The 26,288-nt window shown below is 45.0% G+C and overlaps 3 protein-coding genes across 4 annotated transcripts in view; 1 reads left to right on the top strand and 2 right to left on the bottom strand.

Moving 5' to 3' along the window:
- The window catches only part of Sh3yl1 (SH3 and SYLF domain containing 1), a 31,461-nt gene extending 30,231 nt beyond the window's left edge, over nucleotides 1–1,230 (bottom strand). The window contains exon 1 of the mRNA XM_057778670.1: nucleotides 786–1,230. Coding sequence (XP_057634653.1) covers nucleotide 786 — 1 coding nt within the window. The 5' untranslated portion in view covers nucleotides 787–1,230. The remainder of the gene's footprint in view (nucleotides 1–785) is intronic.
- A 242-nt stretch (nucleotides 1,231–1,472) lies between these two features.
- Acp1 (acid phosphatase 1) lies at nucleotides 1,473–15,486 on the top strand. Of its 2 annotated transcripts, none has more exons than XM_057779451.1 (6): nucleotides 1,473–1,556; nucleotides 6,742–6,815; nucleotides 7,053–7,166; nucleotides 12,855–12,916; nucleotides 14,167–14,272; nucleotides 14,408–15,486. In XM_057779451.1, the coding sequence occupies exons 1-6, from the start codon at nucleotides 1,514–1,516 to the stop codon at nucleotides 14,483–14,485; spliced, it is 477 nt and encodes a 158-aa protein (XP_057635434.1). In that variant the 5' UTR covers nucleotides 1,473–1,513; the 3' UTR covers nucleotides 14,486–15,486. The 2 variants fall into 2 exon arrangements, with proteins under 2 accessions (XP_057635434.1, XP_057635425.1); XM_057779442.1 differs by lacking the exon at nucleotides 7,053–7,166 and adding an exon at nucleotides 6,901–7,014 and having other exon boundaries at nucleotides 1,482–1,556.
- A 1,467-nt stretch (nucleotides 15,487–16,953) lies between these two features.
- On the bottom strand, nucleotides 16,954–25,423 carry Alkal2 (ALK and LTK ligand 2). The gene is made up of 5 exons (XM_057779463.1): nucleotides 25,171–25,423; nucleotides 23,220–23,273; nucleotides 23,058–23,138; nucleotides 20,130–20,195; nucleotides 16,954–16,974 (listed from the first exon to the last, which is right to left on the bottom strand). The coding sequence occupies exons 1-4, from the start codon at nucleotides 25,421–25,423 to the stop codon at nucleotides 20,131–20,133; spliced, it is 453 nt and encodes a 150-aa protein (XP_057635446.1). The 3' UTR covers nucleotides 16,954–16,974; nucleotide 20,130.
- Between the last annotated feature and the right edge of the window lie 865 nt (nucleotides 25,424–26,288).

Here is a 26,288-nt window from a genome sequence, read left to right as displayed (position 1 = left end):
ACCTGAGCCACAGAACCTGTTCGCTTGATAAACACAGAGCAGGGCAGGGCATTCCTGCGGATGAAGGTAGTTTCTCAAGTTTTTCTTCTCTGCTCTGCCTTAGCGGGGCAGTGGTAACATTTATTGAAGTGAAGACGGCACATTTCACAGTTGAGATAACTGCTCAGAGCTCGCAAAAGGAACATACAGGCACTACACTCAAAGGCGCAGCACTCGGGGCACTCTCCACCCCACCCTCCTTATCAGGGCGTTGCAGAACCAGTGGCCCTGTGGGAAAGACTTGACACCTCTTCTTCTGGAAGCCCCAAACCCGTGTGAGACCCTTGCCTGAGGGAATATCCCTTCCCAGAGACCCCGTTTTCACAAAAGCCCCCCACAAATCTCGGTTCTGCATCAAAGGTACAGCTCTTCCCATCTGTGTCACGTACACAGGATGCCGTTTCTCAAAACATTTTGAAACCCGAAGGTGGTAAAATATCAGCTACCAGAGAAATAACAAAATGAAAATCAGTCTTCAAAACTGGAAATGCAGGAGGCGTTGTTCGGTAAAGGGGCTGACAACGACTGTGGTTCATTCACAAGTCAACCAAAACCTTCACGACCGAGAGTGTAGGAACTAATCTTGAGTTTTGAGGATTTGCCAAAGGATCCGTGGAGTGTGAACTTGGTGCGTGCGCACAGACAACCCAGGGACTTGTCTGCCTCATTGCCTTTCACAAAGCCCTTTGCAAGAGGAAGAGTGACCACAGTACCGACTTGCCCCCGCCGCTCAGACCCGTACTCACTGATGCCCGCCGCTCCGCACGACGCTGGAGCTCCTCACAGCAGCCCAGGAAGAGGAAGGGTTCTCCTTGGCCAGCCTATCCCGCAGGACCCGCCCAACGGGCACGCACCTGACCCAGGTGAGGGACTAGGTGTACGCCCTGCTGCTGCCAATGCGATCCCAGTTCTAGAACCTTGCTCAGAATGTAGCCCAATCGCGTCCACCTGCCTCATTCCTCTGGCACCTTCTAAACCACCCCTTCTTTTTAATCGGGAAAACCCATTGCTTTGTGCAGCGGCGCCACCTCGGGTCGGTGGTCCAACCGGTGTGGGGGGTGTCCCTTGCCCGGAAGGGCGGTACCTCCGAGCAGAGGAGCGCCGCCCAGGGAGGGTCCGCAAGCCACTCTTCTAGAGCTCATTGGCCGCCCTGGCACGTCCTAATCCGCCCTGCACAACACCGTGCCATTGACCTTTTCTGCGTTCACTCCGCCCCCTGTCCCTAGGCGTGGGACCACAACCCAGCCCAGAAAGAACACCAGACCCTGGGGCCAGCCCCGCCCACGAACCCCGCCCACCGGACACGCCCACAAAGCCAGCCACGCCCAGCCTTCCTGGCCCCGCCTTCGGAGGCGCGCAGACTTCCTGGCCCCGCCTCCGGAGGTGGACTGCGCAGGTTTACCAGCAGAATCCTCGCGGTGCGCATGCGCCACGTCCTTACGCCGTCTCTGGGCGCCAGTGTCTGCACGGGAAGATGGCAGAGGTTGGGTCCAAGTCGGTGTTGTTCGTGTGTCTCGGTAAGGGCGCTCCGACTTAACAGTTTTCTTCTTTGGGACCCTGAGGTGCTGCCTGGTGTTAAGTTCTGAACGATCACTCTGGGTGGAGGAAAGCCGAGGCCGGAGGCCGTGGCTGGGCCCGCGCCTAAGAGCACATTCATTTGCCTGATTTTTTCCATACCCATCCCCCACCTTCCAGTGCTCCTCTGAACCTCAGATCGGTGCAGTTTTGCCCCATATTATGCCCCTGCTCTCCTTCTTGCTCTTCCCAAGCCCATGTTACCCTCCCAGATGTCCTTCCTCCACAAACCTTGGTCCTGATCCTGCCTCTTCCAAGCCCCTCTCACTTGGCTCCTCCTCCCTGAAGTCTGTGTCTTCCTTCGGTCCCTTGCTCTGTAAGTTACTTTTCTTATCTCGGTGATATTTAACCAAAACAGTTTAAGGGAGACCAGGTCTGTTTTGCCTCCGTTTGATTCCGAGCTTGCGATGAGGCAAAGCAGTATGGTCGCCAGGTGGGCAGAGCCTGAGTTAGAGACTACTCCACGTGGACTGGACGTGGAGGGGGAAAGGAGGACGAACTGTAGCCCCGAGAGCATGCACCCAGTGATGTACTTTCTTCTGCTGGGCCCCATGTTACTTTCCATCGCTCCCCTGTAGTTCCATCATACTGTGGTTATGACCTACTGAGAGTTGTGTTCTCTCATCAGTCCAGGTAACTATGAAGATCGGGGAAGATAAATCGTCATCCCTGCCCTTCCCTCAAGTTCTTATCCGTCACCTAACTTGTCACTTAGTTTCTCCTAACCCTCTCACCTGCCAACTGCTCCGAGTGGCTTTATCTCTCTAGTGTGACTCTCTAAGCTGGCCCATGCTATGTTGATGGCCGGAGTTTTTGGTTCCCCTTCATTGAAGGTGAACCTCGGTTGCAGGAGGAGTGTCCCAAGCAGGTTTGCTTCGTGTCATCCTTGGGCCGCAGTTGCTTTGCTTCTCAGCCGATGGTCTGTTTGTTTTTTAGGTATCTCAGAAACCTTGGTGTCCAATCCCTGGGGCAATCACTCACTTCTGTTACATGAAAAATAAAGTTTTTTTTTTTTAAATAATCTTTCAAATACCTTCCAACTCAGAATTTTCATTCTCAGAATTTCCACGCTGATTTTTCTTTCCATAATACACGATTAATTCTTTTTACAGAGTTCTTACCTCATGACCTCCACCCTGAGAGGAAAGGCCTATGTTGCCAACAGTCCAGTTATTGAGGTCTTTGGCCCTTTGCTTTTTCTACAGAGTAGCACACCTCATCTTTAAGATAGAAGTAGGCCAAGACTTTTCCTGTCTACCTCTGTCTTTGTCACCCACCTGTGGGGACTACCTTCACGAAACTGTTACTGACCTGCTCTGAAGGTGGTTCCTGTGCCTTGATTTTGTGGTTTTGCCTGGAAAGCCTCGTGTTTTATAAAGTCAAAATCAAAGACTCCTGCCTTTTTTTCCCTAGACCACTAGTCCCTTCCTTTTACCTCCTGTAGAGATATTTTATACTACATATTTCATTTTTATTTGACAGCCTGTAGAGTTCCTAGCAGGAGTTATCTTTCTTGTGAATAACAGCTTATTCTTCCATTTTTAGTACAGTGTAGTGTGTGGTATTTGCAAGTTATCTGTACTAGGTAATTTCTTTGAACAGGAAAAAGTACAGTTTGGCCTGTTGATAGTGGGCATTAAAGTTTTTATTGAAGGCTGGTTTCTTTCAGTATCTATTAGTATCCCATTGCTCTGTTTCTGCTTATTATAGTTGACCATCTTGGCATATTGCACACACATGACTTTTAAAAGGAAGTACATGCTTGCACATGTTTGTCTTCAGTATAGTTCAGCATTTTGTTTTTGCCACTGGGGATGTATCCAGTGGTCCACACTGCAGGGGAAGCCTCAGCCTCCTTTCTGAAACCTGTATTCTGTCAACTATGATCATCAAGGCCTTTGTTCAGCTGGTGGGAAGTGTTCAGTAAATGCAGAAACAGAGTGGGGAAGAGTGTAGTTTGTCATCAGGACTCACCTGACAGTGGCCAGTGAGCAGAGACCTGAAGGTGGCTAGGAGGCCTGTCTGTTCTGGCCCATCAGACAGAACATGTGATTTTTCAGGTGAGAGCTGGCCAGCGGAATCATGATACCTGGGTTTGGAGGCCAGGCAGCCTTTCTCAGCCAAGATCTCTTTGCCCACGGGGACCAAACTTAGATCCTTCTAAATACATGGAGAGAAGTGAGGTCTTTAGGTCAGGTGCCTGCATGCTCTGTAAGGAGCCGGAGTGGATCCTTAAGCTTTGTGTGGTGAACAGTCGCATAGCCATAGATGGGCCATGAGCAATCAAGCTTGGTTATGTTCAGTTGATCTTGTTCACGGACTTGATACAATTTTCACATATCACAAGATCTTCTGCATTTGTATTTTTTTAAATGACTTAAAACTAAAAACTTCGTTAACCATGTGGACTATTTGCGAAAACGGTAGGCCATGAACTGTCATTTCTGGGCCCCTATTTGGAGTGCAGATTATGGGAGACTATGGGGTTCCTTGGAGTGAGATAAGCCATGGGAGGTTCAGAACAGACATGGGGAGGGGTATAGTTTATTCATCTGCAGTATGGAGATAAGACTGCAGGAGATCCTGGGTGAAGTAGGGATGCCCTTAGTCAGATGTGTGCTAGTCAGGTGGGAGTTGCTAGTCCAGGAAAATTTGAGGATGCTCCAAACGCATTGTACCCAGAGCCCATGACGAGCGCAGTGAAAACTGCTGTGTTTGAGATGCAAACGTTTTATTCCTTCAAGACCTTTCGTTGGGCTCCTTGAAGATGAGGTGGCAATGTACAGAATCATCAGGAGTTTGTGAAGATGAGGTGGCAGTGTACAGAATCATCAGGAGTTTGTGAAGATGAGGTGGCAGTGTACAGAATCATCAGGAGTTTGTGAAGATGAGGTGGCAGTGTACAGAATCATCAGGGGTTTGTCAGGGCCGGGGCTACTGGTCAAGAAGAGCTTCTTGTTTTATCAAGGTTATGGGAGGAGCTTTTGCTCTCTTAAACTAACTGGTCAAGATTGGACAAAAACACAAGGGCTCAGCTCCAGCCACTATGGTTGGAAGAGACCTAAGGAAATGTTTAAGTTCCAGAAGTTGTAAAAGGTAAACTCTGAGACTTTGTGTTTTTCTTATACCCAGTGTACTGGCTTTTAGTGTATATATATGTTTTTTTTGTTTATTCATTTTTGATGGGATCAGAGATCTAACATAGGATCCTGTATGTGCTAGGCAACATCTCAACTGTGTATCTTTTAATAGCATTAATTTTAATAACACAAATTGGGAAGCTACAGGCAAGTTATTAGCATTGGGAGTTGCGTTTATTGATCTTGTAGGGTGTATGATTTGTAGTCTCTATAGAAGTAGGGTACTTTTCATCTATACTTACAAATCTTATTTTAAGTAATAGCATTGGGGTGGAAGTATGAGTGGATATACTAAAATGATGAAATGGCTCAGATTTTTGCACTGTAGAAAAACAAAACTGTTACTTCGCAGTTAATGTCATATTTTTTATACAGAGATGGAGACATCTTGCATTTTATCTTTACATGCAGAGATATTACACATCAGCTAGTTCTAAAGTTTCAAAATAATAACAGGTGTCCATCACTATTGGCTGTAAAAAGTATTTTCATTTGTATTTTAATAAATAAAGTTTGCCTGAAGAACGGAGAGTAAAGTAGCCACATTGATCAGCCATACAGATCAGGCAGTGGTGGCACACACCTTTAATCCCAGTAGTCACGCTAGTTTCCATAGTAACCGGGTGGTTGTGGTACTTGCCTTTAATCCCAGCACTAGAAAGGAATAGAAGAGGGGTTCTGAGGATTCCTAGGGGCAGGATCACCATTTTTGGACTGAGGTAGAGGTCAGAGGCAGTGACTGGCTGCCTTGCTTTTCTTGTCTTCAATATCTGTCTCTGGGTTTGTATTAATTTTCACACCTGAATATGTGGTGATGTGCTTAAAGCCTTTTGGTGGGGAAACAGTACTGAGGGAGAGCTTTATGAGAAAAATCAGGGCTAGGGAGATCTTAGCTGGAGGGACCTGGGTTTCATTCCAAAAACCTATGTTTAAATAAAAGAAAAAGCAAAAAACTGTACATGGTAACATACTTTCATAACCCCATACTGGATAGGCAGAGCCTGTTGGGTCTCTGAGCCTCTTGGCCAGCAAGCCTCTCCTACTAAGGTTGCTCTAAATCAATAAGAAACCCTGTTGACTCAGGAAGGAGGAGTGGATAGAAAGGGAGGTAGATGGGAAAGAAGGTGGGGGAGTGGAAGGAGAGGAGGGAGGGGCAACTAAAATAAATGAATAAAAAAAGTTAATTAGATAAATAAAAGAAATAAAGAAACCGTGTCTCAGAAAACGAAGTGGACAACTTCTGGGGAACACCTGACAGCCCCCATCATCTGTATGCACCTGTACACTTGCCCGAGCACCCAAACATACAGAAAAAAATCAAACGAATTAGAATGTAGAAAGGAAAACCTTCCCAAACAGGACTATGGAGAAAGAGTGAGATGCAGACATACCTCACTGGGCTCCTGCAGTTCCCCTGTGTGTGTCATTAGGAAGAGGGGCTCTGGCCAGTCACAACTCTCCGTCCTCAGACTTTGTCATACAGTTAAACACACTAACGTTAACAGATGGGAAATGGGTCAGTTCTGTCAGACTCTGGCCCTTCAGAAAGTTTCCATGTCAAATAAAATTAATTGAAGTCTGCATGTTTTCCTCTTATAAGCCTGCCTTACTAGAGTGGTCTGGGCTGATGAAAGGGAGGGTGGGGGAATGTAGGAATCCCACTTGCCTTAGACTATTTCCCCTTGGCGTTTTCATGGAATCTCACTGAGTGTCTCTGCTTCCATCCTGAGCTCTTTTGAACTTCCCACCTTGCGGGAAGAAACTGTATCTTTAACAGCTCTCTATCCGGGGGCCTACCATCGTGCTACATAGTACTACATAGCTTGATCAACTGTTCTGCCAGGGAATGCTGTACTCTTTCCCAACCTTAAATGCAGCTACTGGGCACCCATGTTGGGAGTCGTTTACCCATTCTGTAGGCCCGGTATTGATATCTACCTTTCTGCCACAACTAACAACCCCTGTATGTCTTCCCTCTTTTTTTAAGGTAACATTTGCCGGTCACCCATTGCAGAAGCAGTTTTCAGGAAACTGGTAACTGATGAGAATGTTTCAGCTAATGTGAGTACTAGCCAGTAGCGTACGGTGGCCAGGCTGGACCCTTCTGGGCGGCCAGGTGCCAGAGCATCCTTTTTCTCTTCTGCAGTGGAGGATAGACAGTGCGGCTACATCCACCTATGAAGTGGGGAACCCCCCTGACTATCGTGGGCAGAACTGCATGAGAAAACATGGCATCCCCATGAATCACACTGCACGGCAGGTACCGTACTGGAACTTGACGTATGTTTTGTGTTACAGTGGGCCATTGACAGCAGCGCTGTTTCCGACTGGAACGTGGGCCGGCCCCCAGACCCAAGAGCTGTCAGCTGCCTAAGAAATCATGGCATTAGCACAGCCCATAAGGCAAGACAGGTAGAAAAGATCTTGTTTAATTTCTACTAAGTAGAATCTGTAACTTGAGAAACTGACCACCCTATGTGTTACTGGATATATTTGGTTGAGCTGAACTAACTTGCTATCTGTGTAGTTCTGAAAGGTCAGTGACCTTGGGTAACTTGTTAAAGTACAAATAAATGGCAGAAAGTACAGTGAGGTAATGTTGACCCTGAGCCAAATCTGAGTTGGGGGTCTTCATTCTGTTACCTTGTGCAAACTTCCCTAGAGATTTTTTCTGCTTATGTTACCAGTTTATTGGTACAGCAGGTACACTGTATCTATGCGCACACACACACACACACACACATCTTTTCTGCTTTGAAGTACCTTAAAAATATAGGAGAACTCTGGTGTTGTTATGAACACTTAATAGTTGTCTTCAAAACTATGGAAATACAAATTGTTGAGTTACAGATGAAGAACTGACGACTGTATTTCTGTGAGTTCTTCATTTAAATCAGGTAATGCATTGGCCCTTCTTAGTGCGGTTCTCATCAGGCAGAGAGTGGAAGACCTTGTATCATTTGTTCACTTGAAGCACTCCAGGCTCTTGCATACAGGCCAGTCTGCCTGTCTAGGGAATGTGGCCGGTCAAAACCGTGAGACATGCTGCCTCTTCATGCACTCAGTAGGTCACAAAAGCAAATGGAATAGTTTAAATTCATAAATTAAGATTAAGGCAAAGGCAGATGCTCCCCTGAGGGCAGTTTTAATAATTAGCTATAAGTAGGATTTCCATGGAATCTTTTTGTGTTTTTCTTTTCACCTCATTTTTAAGAAAAAGTTCTCAACCATTGTTTTCGACTTTTAGTTCCAAACGTTAGTAAAGACTGTTTTGTAGGTCAATATCACATTTTTCGCTTAGGCTTATAGGTTCTTTACTAATTGCTGCGCTTTATGTAAATAAATGACTATTCTAGTACAGTTCTTAAAGTTTTAGTTCTCTAAACTGTCAGCCTCAGTTTACCGGATGGCATCTTGTTAGGATGCTAGTTCTTTTTAGCTCAGTGGTAACGCCTTGGGTTGCGTGGTGAGCTGTGGAGAGCTGCCCTTGTTCAAGCACTGCTTTCCTTAGTGTGTTCACGGACTGAACATGACATTGAGCTTGCGTGCCTGCTTCTTCCCTCTCATACAGAGGTCACCCCAAAGTTTCCTTCTGCTTTTTAACCCTGTAGGAAGAGATACATTTGCATTTCCCTTCATCCCCTCAGGGTGTTGCTCTGTACCCTGACTAGCCTCACTTCAGGGAGTCCTGATTTAGCTTCCCCATTGCAGGGATTGCACCATATCCCTGGCACAGAGGTAGAGTCCATGCGTTTACAGTATCTTCTCCGTGCGTAACAGCAGTGTGTCCTGGTCAGTGTTAGGCGCTTTCTTGTTCTGCCTGTCCTTTCTCTGCTGGGCATGTGGAGCTTCTTTGTGGAACTGCCATGGGCAGCGCCGCTGCAGATGGAGTGAGCCTGCGTGCAGGGGACTGGTGGGTTTGTACCTAGTGTCTGTCCCGTTACCTCAATACACTGGGAATGCTTTCTTATCTTTACAAGTTTATAAAAAAATGACAGTATCTCTACTTTAGAAAAATTGATCTGATCAATTGTTTTTGCTGTTCCTTTGGTTTGAAATTACCCATCTTCTTTCTGGCTGCTTGGTTTTCTTCTGGTCTACAGTTAAGCAGCTTTGCTGTGGAGAGACCAAAGTATGCTTTTTTGAATTGTGACTTGATTTTTTTAAAATTTTGGGAAATGGCAGTCTGTTGTTTTACCATATTTTCCTTTTTTCTAAGAGACAGCTTTTTTTTTTTTTTTTTGGTTTTTCAAGACAGGGTTTCTCTGTAGCTTTGAAGCCTGTCCTGGAACTCCCTTTGTAGACCAGGCTGGCCTCGAACTCACAGAGATCCGCCTGCCTCTGCCTCCCGAGTGCTGGGATTAAAGGCGTGCGCCACCACCGCCCGGCAAGAGACAGCTTTTATATACATTAAACATAAAATCTTTGTGTTCTTTTCTCTGGTTTCTATCCTGTTACTTTGGTTGGGTTATGAGATTCCCTGCTAACCAGTTTTCTACTTTAAGCATTTTGCTATTTCCAAAAATCCATAGAAGTATTTATGGAGTTATTGGTGTCTGTCATCTTATTAACAAAATCCATAGAAGTATTTATGGAGTTGTTGGTGTCTGTCATTTTATTAGCGGCTGTTTTAAGTTTTATTTGATCTTTTCTGGTGAAACTTAGCCTCTTACAGTTTTTGGACATCATCCTGTTACTATTATTTTATAATTTATTCTTGATAATTTCATCTGCGCATAACGTATTTGCCCCTGTTCACTTATCTATTTTCCTATTATCTCCCTCTCACGTCTTTGAATTCTTCCTTCCCAACATTCCTCCCTCCTGCGTGTGTGTGTGCTTATTCGTGTGTGTGTGTTCATCCCATTGAGTTTAATTAGGGTTGTCTTTGTGCCTGTGCGATAGTGGGTAACTTACCATTGACTGCACCACTTAAGAAAAATGACTTCCTAAGCTAGGGGTCAGGCCTCATGTGCTCCTCCCCCATCCTTGCCAGGGCCTTGATGGGCTCTATACTGTGTAGTAGCAAAAGCTGCCATGAACTCACAATGTTGTGAACATACTGCCAGTTTTTGAGCCTGCTCTCTTTTTACCGTTTTTGGAATATTGAGAATTGAGTACCTTAGGTACGCATACCTGTATGCAAATGGTCTGCCACTGAAATGCATCCCCAGCATTGTTGACTTTTTAGTTTGGTGGTCTCACTGTGTAGCCAGGGCTGCCCGTGATCACGATCTTCGTGCTTCCCCAGTCACAAACAAGCAGCTGAAATCCCAGGCCTGTACTGGGCCTGGCAGGTCTGTTTTCTGCTCTCTGCTGTGGTACCCTTGCAGGTGGTGTGGAAACAATCGTAGTGCCTTTGACTGGTGACTTTTTGACCACTGTGTTGTCAGAATGCAGGGAGATAAGTGTCTCAGTCAGATTGGAAGCTTCTGGTAATGGTACCCTGCTCCTTCTGTTGGACCTCAGGTGTGGCGTGGACAGCACCCTCTGGGATGGGACAGCTTGGAGCATTGAATGTTGGTTTTTTCTTTGCTGAGTCCATACAACTTCTCATTGGCCTGCTGAGCTTTCTGCCCTGGTAGTGGAGGACTTGGTCAGCACGAGGGACAGCCTCTACTAGTCTCATTTTTCGGCCCTGCTCTTCCAAGGCTGTCCCCAGTTTCTTCTCCATTTTCCCAGACTGACAACTAGGCAGTTGGGGTCCTGCTTTTCCACCGTGGCTTCTGCCCGAGTCTCCACTCTCACAGCATCTTCTGGGCATTGATGGCACTGACATCTCCGCCCTGGTTGTTGTGCATGCTTCCTTAGTTGTGCTTTCGTATCAAACAGCAATATTCTCCGTGGTCCACAGGTCCTTTGGAAACACTCCTCAACTGCACATAACTTTACCTTGGATGGCGTAACCTAATAGAACCCAGTACAGAAGCTGATGAGAGAGTCTGCCCGACAGTGCAGTCCCTGGACTGAAAACTAAGATACCTGTGGGCTAGGGTGATGTCTTCCTCAGCACCCATGCTAGGCAGATCATAACTCTAGCTCTGGGGAGCAGATGCCTTCTAGTTTCTATTAGCAACTGCACACAGGTAGGTGCTTACCTCCACATAGACAGACAGACAGACACACACACACACACACAAATAAACAAATTGAAAACAAATCTTAAGAAAAAAGCCATAGTTCTGGCTTTTTAATGTTATAAAAAATACTTATTTTTGTTTTATGTGTTTTCTGAGTGTTTTGCCTGAAAGTTTGTGTACCCCATTTCTGTAGTGCTTGCAGAGGCTAGAGGATGTCAGAGGCATTGAAACTTGAAGGACACAGTGGTGAGACACTATGTGGTTGTTGGGAACTGAACTTGGGCCCCTGCAATAGCAACAAGTGCTTTTCAATGCCGAGCTATTTCTCTAGTCCTGGATTTGTATTTTTTAACTAAGAAAAAAAAATTGTTTTACTTTTACCAATAATAAAACCCCTATAAATGGGTTGTTTGCAAAAATAATTTTGTTTTACTTTTAACAATGATAAACCCCCTGTAAATGGGCTATTTGGATATGGGCTTGAATGCCTTGAGAGTTAAAGAACTCTTGGACTAATGACTTGAGAGTTTAAAAGCCCTTGGGAGAGCTCTGGGTAGGGTCCAGTCAGCGCTCTCTGGGACCAGCAGGTAAGGTCCATGCATGGGAACTCACCCGGAGGTGATGTGTCATCTGTGGCTGTGTTCCCGCCACGTTGCTGTAGTGAGCCAGGTCTTCTTAGGAACATGCTCATGACCTTGAGGAAGAATCTTATTCTGTGTAGGTTTTCTAATTCTGTTTGGTAATGGGGTTGGTGTCGAATGCCATGTCCTGTGTGAGTGCATGCGGAAATGCTTTACTGTGCATTCTTTGTGAGATGAAGTTCTAGTTGCTCTTCTTCTTCTGTTATTTTTAACATCTAGTGTGGTTTCACTCCATAAATCGTTAAGTGTTAACCATTTTTTAAAGGACAAATTAATTGCAGTAAGTTCAAAATTAATGCTAAGATTTCTCATAACTTAGCCAGGCGGTGGTGGCGCATGCCTTTAATCCCAGCACTTGGGAGGCAGAGGCAGGCGGATCTCTGGGAGTTCGAGACCAGCCTGGTCTATAAGAGCTAGTTCCAGGACAGGCTCCAAAACCACAGAGAAAACCCTGTCTCAAAAAACCAAAAAAAAAAAAAAAAAAAAAAAGAAAAAGATTTCTCATAACTTGAAAAAATAACATTTTATATAATAGTATTTGCTTAATATCTTTGAAATAAGTTATAGTCTTGGGGATATTAAAATAATACAGCCCTTTGTAATTATTTAAATGCTATACTAAAAGTTAGTAGAAGTGTATACTAAAAGCTAAAATTTTCTATTTTTAATAGAGTAACATGCAGGTGACCATTTTATTATTGTTTGGCTATAGTCATTGTTCCTTTTACCCAGGTGCTTTCCAGATAGTCAGAATCTAGAAGATAAATTTCTTCAACTACATTTAAGAGAACTTAAATGTCTTAAACGTTATGGTGGCAGAAAAAAGTACATCTGATGAAGTCCTAGAGGATCCCTTCCATGTTAAGTCATAGATTCTTGTCCCTGGTGGAGCTTCTACCCTCTGAAAACCAGTACCTCTCCCTCTTCTGAGGCCTGTATCTCCTCTCCCTGGCTTGGTGTTCAGGAGACTCTTTATTGTCCTTCATGGATGGATGCCCACCAGAGTCTAGAATGTGTTATCGAGGCCTGAGACAGTCAGAGGACTGACAGACGGAGCAGTAGAGGCGATTGTGGGAAGTCGCTTCCGTGTGTCCACAGAATTCCATTTCTTTACTGAGAGACCAGTCAACTTTATGTCCATACTTCATATTTTCTAATTATTTCAAAGAACCTTCTACAAAATTATTTTTCAATATAGATTTGGAAATACAATGATTATATTTTAGCTTAAAAATATCCTAAATTGCTTATTTTGTTAAATTTTTAGTTAATGACTGAACATGTAATTTAGTTCATGAGTTAACATGTAATTACGTGTTTTTTTCCCAATTACTGTTTTGTATGTATGTAATCACTGTGTTTTGGCTTCTTAATTGTAGATTACAAAAGAAGACTTTGCCACATTCGATTATATACTCTGTATGGATGAAAGCAATCTGAGGTAATCTTACATATATTTGGTTTTTTGAGACAGGGTTTCTCTGTGTAGCCCTGTCTGTTTTGGAACTCACAGCCACCTCTGTCTCCTGCAGCCTGGGATTAAAGGTGAGCGCCACCACGCCTGCCCGTCTTACAAGGCAATCATATGTTAAACAGTGTTTCTGTCTTCCTTCCATTCATATCATAGGTCCAGCAAGTCATACAAAGCGACTTTCTGTTGTCTTACAGTTTTTAATGTACAAGGTTGATTGTAATTTACAGAATTTTCCAGAAAGCCAAGAATATCAGAGGGTGGGGTGTGTTTGTCTCAGAGATCTGTTTACAAATAAAGAGAAAATCCAGCTACTGCCATGAGCGAGCATGGAGGCCAGCTGGTTTGGGCTAGAGGGAGAGGTGGTGCATTGATTTGTGCTGATTCTGTTAGCTGCTGGAACAGATGTGGAGTATCTTGTATCTTATTTCCTGTGAGTGTATCTTATTACCTGTGAGTGCAGCGCTCTAGAGTAACTAACTATGAGAAGACAGACGTCACTGGGTTTGTAATTTTGGTTAATTAACACTGTTGGGCTAAGGTGGTAAGTAGCAGTGGCTGCTCTGTAATGCTGATGTGGCCTCTAGGGCCACACCCCTCATTAGTAAATTCCCTTTATTACCCAGAAGAAGTTGAGGACCGCAGGACTTAGGGTACTCCCCTGCAGGACTTAGGGTACTCCCCTGTGTTTCACGAGACAGGTGGAGTGGGCATAGAAGGGCCTAAAACCATAGCTGCTGCCCCGTGGCCGCCATGCCTTCCACTGAACTGTTTGTTCCAGCCACAGCTCCACCTGGCTCACTCACCTGCCTCGCACTCAGCCCTACTTGCTCCTGTCTTCATTTGACCTGAACGTAGTTTATACTGCATGCTGTCCCTTTGTCTTGGAATGTGGTATACATGGTTTTGTTTTGTTTTGTTTTTTGAGTTCTTTCCTGGCATTTTATGTATCTGAAATGGTATCATTTTTATTGTATCAAAATACATTTCAAAATCAAAAGAAAAGCGAATAATTGTGTGACTTAGAGATGCCCGTTTGGGACTGAGTCAGTGCCCTGGCGTCAGCCGCAGGAGCCCACAGGCCTGCAGAGTGCTCGCTTTCATTTCTCATCAGGTTGCACTGATGTATTTTGATAAGACATTTCATAAACCCGAGCAGATGTCCCTGTTTAACTTAAAACCATAGATCAGAAATCTAAGTTCATGTTTCGATTTTACAGAGATTTGAATAGAAAAAGTAATCAAGTTAAAAACTGCAAAGCTAAAATTGAGCTACTTGGGAGCTATGACCCACAGAAACAACTCATTATTGAAGATCCCTATTATGTAAGTACATTTCAGGTTTGGGGCCACGGTTCAGATGGGCAGGATATATTCTGTAGTATTAAATGACAGGTTTGGGTCTTCTGAGGACAGTGTTATCATAAACCGTTGTTGGTTATTCTTTTTCTGTCCTTGCAGGGCAATGACTCTGACTTCGAAGTGGTGTACCAGCAATGCCTCAGGTGCTGCAAGGCTTTCCTGGAGAAGACTCACTAGGTGGTCCTGCCACCACCATTGAGCAGCTCACTTACCAGAGCCATGCCCAAGGGTGGTGCCAGTCCTTAGCCCCGTGTCCCAACCGTGTCTTCAGCTGACTTTACTGTTTATCTTTAAAGCATCTGTAGGTCGAGATTAGGTGTATGTTCAGAAGGGTAAAAATATTTGCGTAATACAGTGTGAGGTGTGGCTAAGTATTCTTAGACTAATTGAACCTTTCCTCTCACCTTGTCCTAATTAGACAATAGTGGAACAAGGAAATACGGAGCAAACTAGAACCCAATAAAGTAAGAATGACCCACAAGGTCTGGGTTGGCCTCTGAGCCCAGCCAGCCTGGGTGGTCTGGTCTTAAGTGTGCGCATGGCCAGCACCCAGTGGTGCCATTCACTTGCCTTATACCTCTCTATCCTAGACTCTTGTGACAATAACTCCATCCATATCAGCCTTCCACTTAACCCTGGAAGATTTAAACTCAGACACACTGAAGGCGTTTAATATTTGAGAGAGAAGACAAACTGGATGTAGTGATACAGGCCTGCACTCCCAGCAGGCCGACCTGGGCTGTGCACTGACGATGGGAGCAACAGATGTAGGAAATTAGCAGTGTTACTCTTACTTGGTTTTTGTCCAGTGTTTTGTTGTCCTGTTCGAGCCACTTTGCCTCTTAATGCAGAGGGGGTGTGTGCTTAAATAGTGGCATGTCTCTAGTGTCCTTTCATCAGCGCTGTAGAGAGTCACCTGCAAGCACAAGTCATCCTAGTGCATTGCAGGACAATGACCTCAGATTCATGGCTGTATATCGGAAAAGAATGGGAAGTAAACTGGGAAGTTAACAAATACACCTGAAATAGAGATCTGGTGTCTGCCTGCTTTTTTTATTGACAAATGAAAAAAGTATATTTAAAATGTTGCCTCCATGTGCCTTTTTATTTGGTCTGATATTAAGTTTAGGTACTTATTCTCAATATTAGAAAGTAAAGTAATGGAAAATATAAGCACATTGCTGTGACATTGGTGATGTATGCTCAGTTAAGAGATTCCAAGAACTATCCTTACCTGTGGGCCTTCTGGCATCCTAACTGAGTAGGTGTAACTGTCTGTTATAGCCTGATGTAGCTGGTTTACCTCTGGTCACCTCCAATCCTGGAGAATTTCTAGTGAGAAAAGATGTCCCAATATTTGAAAGGACACAGAGACCTGGATATCTGTTGGGTTATCTGCGGGGCCATACCCTACCCTCTCAAAGGAGGAAGATGAAACAGTTGACCCTCTGGAAGACAGCAACTCTCCCAATACCCTTGTCTCAGACAGAGGTTGTGATGTCCTCGCAGAGACAGACACTTCGCTAATTACCTTTTTCTTGGGTTTCGGTCATAGTTTTCATGAAGTTAAAAACTAGGAAGGCAAACGGCAAGTAGTCGGCCACAATAAGGAAATAGATGAAGTCAAAATCCATGCATCCTAGTTTGGTAGTTGTTTCAGGATCTTACATTTCTCTTGTGTGTTGTAAAATCCTGTTGTTTTCTTGAATTTTTACATCTATCTCAGATGCGGATCCTTGGAATGTGGTATTCTTGTGGCTACTTGGTCCCACACAGCACCGTGTGTTTATAAGGGCTCTTGAACAGAGAAACTTATCTTTCTAAACTAAGTCAAATTAATTTTATTTAAAATTTAGCCATTAAAATTTGGAACTGTTCTTAGGGCTCTTGATTTGACATTCTCTTACAGTCATGTAGGAGGTCATGAATATGAATTACTTGGGGTATTTATTGATGACTAAGTGAGACCAAGTAATCAGGAGTCTGTCATTTAGTACTAGTGGCACCTCTGCATACATATATATGTATGTGTGTATACATACTGAACAATAACACTGTTACAGAAGAGTCACTCTGAAGACTGTTCATTATACCAAACACTGGATTTATTTCCTTGTACTTATTCACAGTATTTACACATTGTACAATACCTGGAATGTACTTTTACAGAGGACAGATGGGACTGGCCTGGGCATATCCACAGACTGATATGCCACTCTTCAAAACAAGTGAGGTTTTTTTGGTTTTCATTAAAATTTTTCATGCAGTTCCAAACTCTAGTTTGGGAGTTTAATTGTAGAAGTAATACAAAATGTCAAACCATACTGTATACTCTATGAAAATACAGTTTAATGTTCTGCCTATGTTTCTAAAGAAATACTTGAGGTTCCACCTAATCTTTAAATGGAAATACCTCCTTTTATAGCATGAAACATCAAATGTGGAGTGTTCTCTGTTCTTACAGTCTAAGAGTGGCAAATCTCACTGACAGATACACTGATTTGCTGAATGTGTATTTGTAAACTGTCAGCAACATAGAAAATGCAAAGGAATTATGGAAGAATGCAAAAATAAATCTCTGTCCACAGGAAATGGGCATGAAGATGTTCTGTTCTCTGTTGGTTTCCAAGGCACTTTTCAAGGTTCCCGGGGTTGCTCCTCTGCAGCTGAAAACAATTACACGTGATTTCACACATCCATTCACTTTTTACTGCCAACCCCAGAGGACCAGTGAGTCCAGCAATAGAACCCATTCATAAAGGAGTCTGCGTTTCTCTATGTTCAGAGTCTAGGTCCTTCCCCTACTCCCACCTGGGAAACAACGTAATTCTTTAGTTGCCATGTGTTCGCTGCCTAAGGGTGAAAGCCACCATGCACATGGTGAAGAAATACTTGCTCACGTTAACTGCAGTTCTTGGTCTTACATGTGTGATAGAGTTCCTTGGATATTCAGCCAACAGATTTGCAGTGTGTGTCCCTTCCAGGAACGAGTTTGCTTGCCTGACACCCATTTGTTCAAAAAGTAAGGCCAATATCCCTTCAAAGCCCTTTCTAGCACCCCTTGTTAAAATACCTGTTTGAATTCTAAAGGAAAGGTAACATCAAGGTTACTAGGCAATATTCAGGTTAAACTAGGTACTTAGGTGCTTTGTACTCAAGTTTATACTTTAAAAAATATTCCAGAGTTCAGGCTTTTCATTTCACTGACCTGTAGCTTCAACAGTAGGTGTACGTGTGACTCAGAATATGCTTTCTCTGGTCTGAGGGCAGTTACTGAGTTTCCCAAGGAAACCTTGAATTCGAGCATTGCTTATCTTCTAGGACTTGTAAAACCTGCCCCTAAGTCTTTTGGCAAGGGCAGGGACAGGAATCTACACCAGTCGTCTTGAAGAAAGAAGACGGGAACTGAACTGAGCAGAAGGCTGGTGTGGCCACTGTGAACCAGTGTGCTCACAGTTTTCTCTGTTGTGAGATACGATGCTTGTTCCGGCCCTGAGGGTGTGCTAAGTAAGCGACAGCTACCTCCGTTTATACTAGATGCAGGTTTGCTATCAATTTAAACCCTTCTGATTTCATAGAGTTTAATCTTGAAAAAATAGAACTTTTAAACTTGTTGGTAGAGATAGTAGTGTTCTGAACTGCTCCTCGCACCCCCGCATTTTGGACAAACAACTTACTTTTTGGACAAGTGACTGTTGAAGAAGGCGGCCTTTGGTGCAAATGTTCGTGAATCTTCCTACCCTGCACTGTGTTGCAATATCCTGTCAAGTTCCTGTTGGATGACACAACCCATGTAGCGGAGGGCAGTGTGTGATTACTGCGGCTGCCCCATGCCATGTCCTCGGCATGTCTCGTCCTTTCCTGGCTGTTTTCTGTAATCTGTACGGGGCAATCATGGATGTGCTACTGATGCCTAGCAGACAGATCAGGTAGAGCTGGCGCATGAGTGCAGTGGACTGATGGTGGTTTGACTTTTTGGGGAAACTGAATCCTGTGCAGGAGCAGTCAGCCCTCAGGATGCTAGGTAGTACCAACGGCAAGAAAGTTCTCAGTGGATAGGTGGACTTTCTCTGCATACTCCTGAGTAAATGGAAATACTTGCCAAAGGATATAATGGAGCTGACATTTTTATCTCCCTAGGACGACTATACATGTGTGTCATGTATGTATGAATGTGTATGTATGTATGTATGTATGTATGTATGTATGTATGTATGTGTGCTGGAAATGCAGTGGTTAAACAAATCGAAAATGTTGGAAAGAAGGCTTGTACTTGTGAGCTTTGAGTGGCGTAAACACACTTGTTTTGTCCAGGAAGAGTCAGTATGCCTGCGCAGCCGCCACTGTTTCTCTTCACTATTAGTAGAGAGCCTCTTATTTTTAGTGGTTCTTGGTCCTGATATATCAAGCCAGATTGTGAGGATTGGTGCCAACACTGTGGGGCTGCTGTGTCCTGGCCCTGCTGACCCAGCCAGGTCCAAGGTTTACCTCTTTGCTTGGTGCTGGTGTTGTACTGAGCATGTCTGTATATAAAGGACAGCTGTTCTCATCCATTCTCATGAGACAAACTAGAACAGCTACTAAAATAAATGCAGCATCCCCTTGTTATTTGTATTTTCTGAACAGCAGGCATGGTTTCTGGAAACAGCCATTTGCATTCAGGAAGTAGGCCTTATTTGTGGGGTGAATCCCCACGTAATAATACCTGACACACTCATGACACAGAAATACAGAACTGGTTAAACTAAAGTTATGTCAGTCAGTCTTGGAAGAATGAGTACTGTAGAATCTGTGTTGGGAAGTAGAGCCATTTCCCCCTATACATTGTTAGCAACGCAGATGAGAGCATCCAGAGGCCAGTGTACAGTTACAACCTGATACTGCATTTACATCGCTTCCACCGGGCATTAGGGGTGAGCACTCATGGAAACATTTATGTTAGCTATTTTAGTTTTTTGCTATAATGATAAGACTCCAAGCCTTAACCAGGTACATCACATTTATGTGATTGTAATTAGTTGCAAATAGTATAGTTTAACTTAAAATTTGCATTACTTTACCAAGGGGCAAAAAGAATGCACATTTGACACGTTTTGTGTGTTTGTGTGTGTTATATACATATGTGTATGCAGATATGCATGCTCATGTATGCACACAGAAGCCAGGGAAGGATTTTGAGTGTCCTGTTATGTAACACTCTACCTTAGTCCTTTAAGTCGGGGCCTCTCACTCAGACTGGTGCTAAGGTGACCCTCCTGTCTGGCCACTGGGGTTACAGGTGTCTGTTGCGACGTCTGGAACTTGACATGGCTACAGGGATTTGAACTCGGGGTCACATGCTTGCAAGTGCTCTTCCTCTCAGAGCTATGCCCCACCTGCACACTTCAGTGTTTGAATGTGGTGTTTCTATGGGCTAACATGCAGTATAACGCTGGGCAGCAGGGAACCACAGTCCTAGCCTGCCACATTCTTATGTTGTTTGTTAAATAAATTCTGAAGGGGCGTCTGAGTTCATAAATGTCAGTGAATTAGTACAGTCTAGAAGTCAACGGCAATGGGTTGAAACATGTGCCCTGATTTAAACTGTAGTAATCAGCTATGTGCTATGTAAGAGCCAGTAACAATGACCACTGTGGACAGCCAACAGAGGGAGCCTTCTACTCATGGCCAGTGTTTTGAGATACATTGGTTGTCTCTTGCTCAGAGCCAGGCTACTGCCGTGAAAGAATGCTTGAGTCTAAGTGTGTGTGTGTGTGTTTTATGACTGACATGGGATTCTGACACTTGTGTGGTCACCACGATTGTCTGTCTGGGAGCTTACCTTATCTCTCCATGCACATGGGACTGACAGCCAGCCGTGTAAGCAGCCTGGCACATCTTTTATAGTCTGCAGTGAAAACAAACCATGGACTCTTGTCAGTTTCCTGCACAACATTAAAATTAAGCATAGCCTGACTTTTTGCAAGTATAAAAGTGTTCTAACCACCATTTATTTTTAATATTCTGAAGTCCCTAGAAGCAATAGAGGTTGTTACTTGAAATTGCGAGCTCTAAGTTGCTTACTTACTTCAGGGGGAAACTGACATTACAAGCAGAAATCAGATAAGGGCTACAGAGACGACAGACAGCATCCTCGGAAGTGTGGCTAACAGATTCACGGAAATGCCCCTAGTGTTGCTTCTAGTGAGATAGGTTCTTAACATGCCTTTGTGTGAACTCTCTTTCAGACGGCATGCAGACAAAGTCTCCACCTGAGATGAGCCTTACAGATTTTTGCCATGATATTAAAAAGAAAGAGGGTCAAAAGGAACAAGGCAGACTGGATCCAGTTAGGAGGCTATGCGAGAAACAGAGGCAGGAGGATAAGAAGTTCAATACTAGCCTGGGCTATGGAATGAATTTGAGGCCACCTTGAGCAACTTAACAAGAGCAATGTCCCAAAAAAGTAAAAATAAGAGATAGAGGTAGGTATAGCTCACTGATAAGTGTCTGGGGGAGGCTCTAGACTCAATTATCAATGATGAAGAAAAAGATGAATAAAAAAATTAAAAGCAAGTTTTTAAGCGTAGGCTGGAAAAAAAAGTAATATTTCGAGCAAAGCCTGGTGTTCACAGGCTCCCTGTGATCCCACAGTTCATTCTTCTGTGCCGTCAAAACCATAGAGGGTGTTCAGTTTCCACAGCTCTAGGAGAGTCTCCCCAGGACAAAATCCTGTGAAAAGCTTCGGTAATTTATGGTTTGCTAAAGTTTATTTCTCAGAATTAGCAAAACTCTAAAGGGGAAGCATCCATCCTCGATGGAGAACTGAATGAGTGACAAATATCTACACGGTCCCCAAAAGTCAGCTTCTACATGTGTGTTAGGCGCAGAGAGGGAAAACAGCCTAACCTGCTCATGATTGATCACCTAGACTTGTGCTTTATCGCTCCTCCACAGTTTTTGGAATGTAGTTTTCCTGAATAGATTCTGTATCAGGGTGGAGTGGATTGTGAGCTGAGGAGTGAGCTAACTTACAAACTGTACACACTTCCATTTGTAATCTGCTCAGAGACTCCAGTACTCCCATCTCACTCAGTCCAAGTCCCCAGCAATGCTCCTCCACCAGTGGTGGACATGGAAAGCAGAGCACATCCTGCTTATCAGGAATAAGAGAGCTTCGGTTCTTCCCTCCACCAGGAAGGCTGGGCTCTATGGTCCATATCAACTCTAGAACCCCAGGACTTCTGGGAGTTTCTAAACATCCTAAAGCATCCTAGAAGAGCTATCATTCTTTTCTTTATGGGAAAAGACATGGGCGTAACTAATTGTCTCAAAGCACAAATGTGTCAACATTCCACCTCTGGGGACACAGCATAAGCTGTGACCTGAGTCTATGTTATCACCCACGGATGCAACTATGTGGAGCATGGCACCATGGGAGAAGCCTGAAGAGAATTTGCAGGGTGGAGCATGAGGCTTGAACCTGGACTTTTGATATCTCCAGGACAAGCAATTTAAATTCTGTCTCCTAATCTCTAAGTGAATGGGTTGGAATGCTAGGTCATGTTCAAATTTAGAATCTAGAATCATGTTATTGTATTGTATGATACATTTATTACAAAATAGATTCACACTTAAACAAGAAAAAGATTCCATGGCCCCAAGAAACAAGGTAGTAATTCTCAAACAGAAGATAGCTTCATTGCACAAGAAAGCAGGGAAGCTAAGGACACAAGGGGTCCACATGGCATGTTCACATGAAAAGCCAGCTTCTACAGGAAGCATGTTTGCTCACCTTGGGCTACAGGCCTGACCATGTCTGGAACATGCTAGTAAGACCACCTTGCTGAGTCAAGACCCACAGATATGATGCCATGAACCTGCCTAGCAATGTCCCTCATACAGAAGCAGTCTGTAAATGACGGGCATCATTATTCAGAAAAGCTCTGCTGCCAAAACAGAGAGAAATTCCTTCTCCGTGTAGCCCGGATATCTGTGTCAAGCAGGGAAGGCTACTTCAGTCTGCTGCCTGGACTGCTGTCCTCTTTAGCCTCTCTCAAAGCATCTAGGCAGATTCTGGTGTATCTGGATGGCTTTTCCCCTGTGAAAGTCATCTAATTTTTTTAAAAAAAATGGTTTTATGAAGAGTGCAAGGAGTCATTTTGGGGAAGTAAAATATACTGCAGCAGATAAACAGATGAATCATGTTGAAAATGAAAAGAAATGGAAAAGGCAGACATATGAGAAATGGACCAATGGATGAGCCCTGTGTCTCTGCGCTGAAGGGGGACAGCCAGAAGAGCAGCCTTTGGAAGAGCAAATCAAATTCTTGAGTGATGAGGGTTTTATTACTAATGGAACGAAAACAGCACTGGTCAGAGCAGTGGGGATGGTCAAAATATGTTTGACGGGAAAACTTCAGGCCAACCATACTGTTTTATACCCCAACACTCTGACCACCAGTAGGCACCTGAGCATCTCTCACCTAGCCTGTGTGGTGGTCAATAAACTAGAATATGGATTCTGTGCCAGAATTCATAACACAATGAGAATATGCGTGAAAGGAAGGGTTCGGACTGGCTATCACGAGGTGAATACTTTCCAGTGGTACTGATTGTTGCAGAGTTGAAACCATCTGCTCCAATGTTTAGGCACCCTGCCCCAATCCAGTCAGGCAGGGACACGCAGGCCCCCACACCTGTCAAAAGGCAGAGCTGCTGCTCTGCAAAGGAAGAGTGGAGCGCCATTTGCCTGCTGGGTGCTCACTTACATGCAGGGATGGTGCAGTCTCGCGTGTTGTGGTAAAGTCTGTGAAAGTGCTTGCTGCACTTCGGACTGAAATAAAGAGGACCTGGAACACAGAGGAAGAAAGTCACGAAGACTCAGGGCAAAAAAGGAGCAGGGAGGGCAGAGGAGCGAAGGGAACACACACCTGTGAGATGTTTCAGAAACTTGTCCTTCATCCTTAGATCTCGAGGAACAATCTCTACGAGGGGTGAGAAATCGTATTACTTGAACGAAGCACCTACTAAGTGTGATGCTAAGTAAGCAGGGGGAAGCTCTTGAGAACTGCATCATCCACACTACAGTGCCCTGAATAAAACAGGAGAACACTGGCTAGCTGCACATCCTACCATGTGGACGCTTAGATCAGGACATGATTTTTGTCAAGCAGTATTAACTACTCATAAAGCTCCAACATTACCAGTCTGTTCTCCCTGGGTATGACAAGAGTCACAGGTCCTAAAACTATAGGATTGGAAAAAAAATGATTTCGGATAGGTTCCAATGGATGAATCACTTGTATGCAACTTTAAAGAACTTTGAAATCAAATTCCGCAGAATTTAAAAATTCTAGAAACAAACCTGAACCTTTAAAACAAAACAAAAATTATGTTATCGAACACTAGACATTGTAGGTAATTTTTTAATGGTCAAATTTCTTTACAATTATCTGATAGTGGGGCTGGTGTGAACATCTGGAAATGTACATCACCTTGGTTTATAAGGCAAAGAAGGGCCCCTAAGGAAAGGTTTTTACACGCCAATTCATTTTCCTTGGCACCTGGTCCCCAGCGATGGTTCCCTGTTTGTTTGTCCCCGCCCCCCGAGTTTGGCTATTCTTTTCGCTTTGTTTTCAGACTCTGAAACCATTTTCTAAGTCCACATGAGGCTAATAACTTCTTTGTGATTGTGTAATGTCACGTTTTATTTTACCAGAAATATTGTTCTCCTCTTTCCTAATAACTGAAGGGAGACCCTGACACTGAGTCCTTCTTGAGGGAGGTGGAGACTACTCCCTAAGGCCTTCCTTCATGCACTCCTTCCTTGAGTCAGTTCACACAAAAGTGACCCCATCATATTTGACCTAATTGTGTCATGAAAGCATTAAAAGCTTGCATGCTTCCTTGAGAAGTTCCCATGGGCCACTCTGGGAAGTGCTCCACCAGGGAAGCTCTGGCCATTTTCCCTCTGCTGGAGACGATGGGCTGGGAACCCTCCCCTGTAAAAAGCAGAGTGTCCTGAACTGGGCACCAGCACATTGTAGAAGGGATTGGGATTGTTATTTTAGAGGCTCTCACACACCCTCTTGTTTCTGCCAGTTTCTTTTTTCTTGAGAAACAATCAAAACAACACACACACAAAAAAGTCCCTCAGTTAAAAAAAAAAATTAAATTGATTCATCTTTAAAACTGGGTTTCTAAAAAATAATTCTGTTTAAGGAAATACTAATACAATGCGTCTTTCGGATATGGAAAGTAGCCCTTTCGTCCACACTGCCAAGACACACTCTTTGCTCCTCAGTTCACATTGTAGCTAGAACTCTTCCAGGACCCACACTGACAGGACCTCCCTCTTTCCTTTTTTCTTCCAGTCTACACTGCTGGACTCTCAGGCATCCTTGGTTTCTCGGGTCCATCTTGCCAAGACTCTCTTTCACTCTGTCTCTTTCTATCAGGTCTGCGTTGCCAGGACCTCATCCCTTCAAGTCCCCGTGCTCCACCTTGTTAAATCACTCTCTACCAAAGCACTCAGCTGTCACCTACTCTGCCCTCTCTGGTCTATACTGCTAAGATACTCACTTTCTGTTTCTTGTAGTCTCCACTGCCTGTATCCTCATCCACTCCCCACCCCACTGATCCATATGGTCACAGCTCAATCTCACTAACTTTCTGTCCCTTGTGGTCTAACCTGGTCCTCAGACTCAGAGGGCTAGGGCTCCCTTTTCCACACTCTATCTATCCTCATAGATCTACACTGCCAGACACCACTTTCTGCCTTTCAAATCTACCATGCCAGAACCCTCCCTTACTTTATTTCGTCTACACTGCTGAGCTCTCACCCACTCTGCGTCCTTCATGTCTACACTGAGGAACACTCACCCACTCTCTGCTCCTCTGGGTCTGCCCCATAATCCGTGGCCTCCCTGCGGCCCAGGGCAAAGTCGGTCTCGCCAAGGAGCTGCAGCCGCTTGTTGTCTCCAGTGTGGAATTTCTTCAGCTCCTGGACCAGCTCAACAAGCAACCTCAGCAGTGTCTGCCGGTCCGCAGGCCCCCGGGGCTGCGCGCGTCCCCGGTCCCCCACCATGCTCAGTAGCAACAGCACAAGGAGCAGCGGGCGCCCTGACACGCGCATGGCCCCGGTGGCCTGCGTCGCGGGTCTTGGGACCCGCCGCCCCACCAGCCGGAGTCCAAGTTTTCCGCACGCGGAGTCCGCGCGGAGACCGCGCCGCCACACAACTTTCTTTCACCGCGGGAACCGCGCGCGGGGGCTTGGACACTTCTCCAAGATCGGAGGCCACAGGTGCAGCTCGGGCTCGGGTCTGGAGCTGCGGAGCAGGAGGGCCACCCTGGACTGGAGAGGCAAGGGCACCTGCCAGCTGTGGGTGCCGCACTGCCCTCGGGCACCTGCGCCGACACAGTGGGTCCCACTTTGCCCTCGGGCACCCGAGCCCACCCCGTAGGTTCCACGCCTGCCGCGCTCCTCGGTCCCCCCAGTTCCGACTCTACTTCAGGAGCTCCAGCTCCACTTGTCCAGTGTAGGGACACAGGACGCACGGCTCCTACGGGGACAGCGCCGACCCTGCTGCTTCGAATCCCGCTGTCTTCGGGCGCTTCTTATCCCTGCGACCGCCGACGTCAGGCGGGTCCCCCGGGTTCCGAGCGCCGCTTTAATTAGAACCACGGAGCGCTGCTCCGGGGCGCGGATATTCGTCAGGCCCCTCCGCCTCTCGCTCTCTCATCCCCTCCCCCGTCCCCTCCGGGCCCAGTCTTCAGTCTCCGCCCCTCCCTCACGTCTCCACCCGCGTCTGGTCTCCCCCTCTCTCGTCCTTCCTCTGCCTCTCCTATCTCCCTCTCCCGCAGTCTGTTTCCCTCCGTTCCTGTCACAAGTGACAGGATGAGCAGAAATGCCTTTACCGGGAACTGGGATGTGTTTCTGTCTAAATGTAGATCTTGGGCTATTTAAAAGGAGCTGCTTGATTGCCTCGACATTGAGTGTC

Source organism: Chionomys nivalis, chromosome 1 (genome assembly GCF_950005125.1).
Source record: "Chionomys nivalis chromosome 1, mChiNiv1.1, whole genome shotgun sequence".
Classification (NCBI taxonomy): domain Eukaryota; kingdom Metazoa; phylum Chordata; class Mammalia; order Rodentia; family Cricetidae; genus Chionomys; species Chionomys nivalis.
The sequence above is the reverse complement of the archived record's forward strand: the minus strand, read 5'-3'. Positions and strand labels throughout refer to the sequence as shown.

Bases quoted from the DNA above. Each gene is read 5' to 3' on its own strand.
- Acp1 (XM_057779451.1), top strand. From the start codon at position 1,514: ATGGCAGAGGTTGGGTCCAAGTCGGTGTTGTTCGTGTGTCTCG. The intron at 6,816-7,052 runs GTGAGTACTAGC...TTTGTGTTACAG, and splicing joins ATGAGAATGTTTCAGCTAAT to TGGGCCATTGACAGCAGCGC. The intron at 7,167-12,854 runs GTAGAAAAGATC...TCTTAATTGTAG, and splicing joins CAGCCCATAAGGCAAGACAG to ATTACAAAAGAAGACTTTGC.
- Alkal2 (XM_057779463.1), bottom strand. From the start codon at position 25,423: ATGCGCGTGTCAGGGCGCCCGCTGCTCCTTGTGCTGTTGCTACTGAGC. The intron at 23,274-25,170 runs GTGAGTGTTCCT...CACCCCTCGTAG, and splicing joins CCCAGAGGAGCAGAGAGTGG to AGATTGTTCCTCGAGATCTA. The intron at 20,196-23,057 runs GTAAGTGAGCAC...TTTTCACTGCAG, and splicing joins AGACTGCACCATCCCTGCAT to ACTATAAAAGATGTGCCAGG.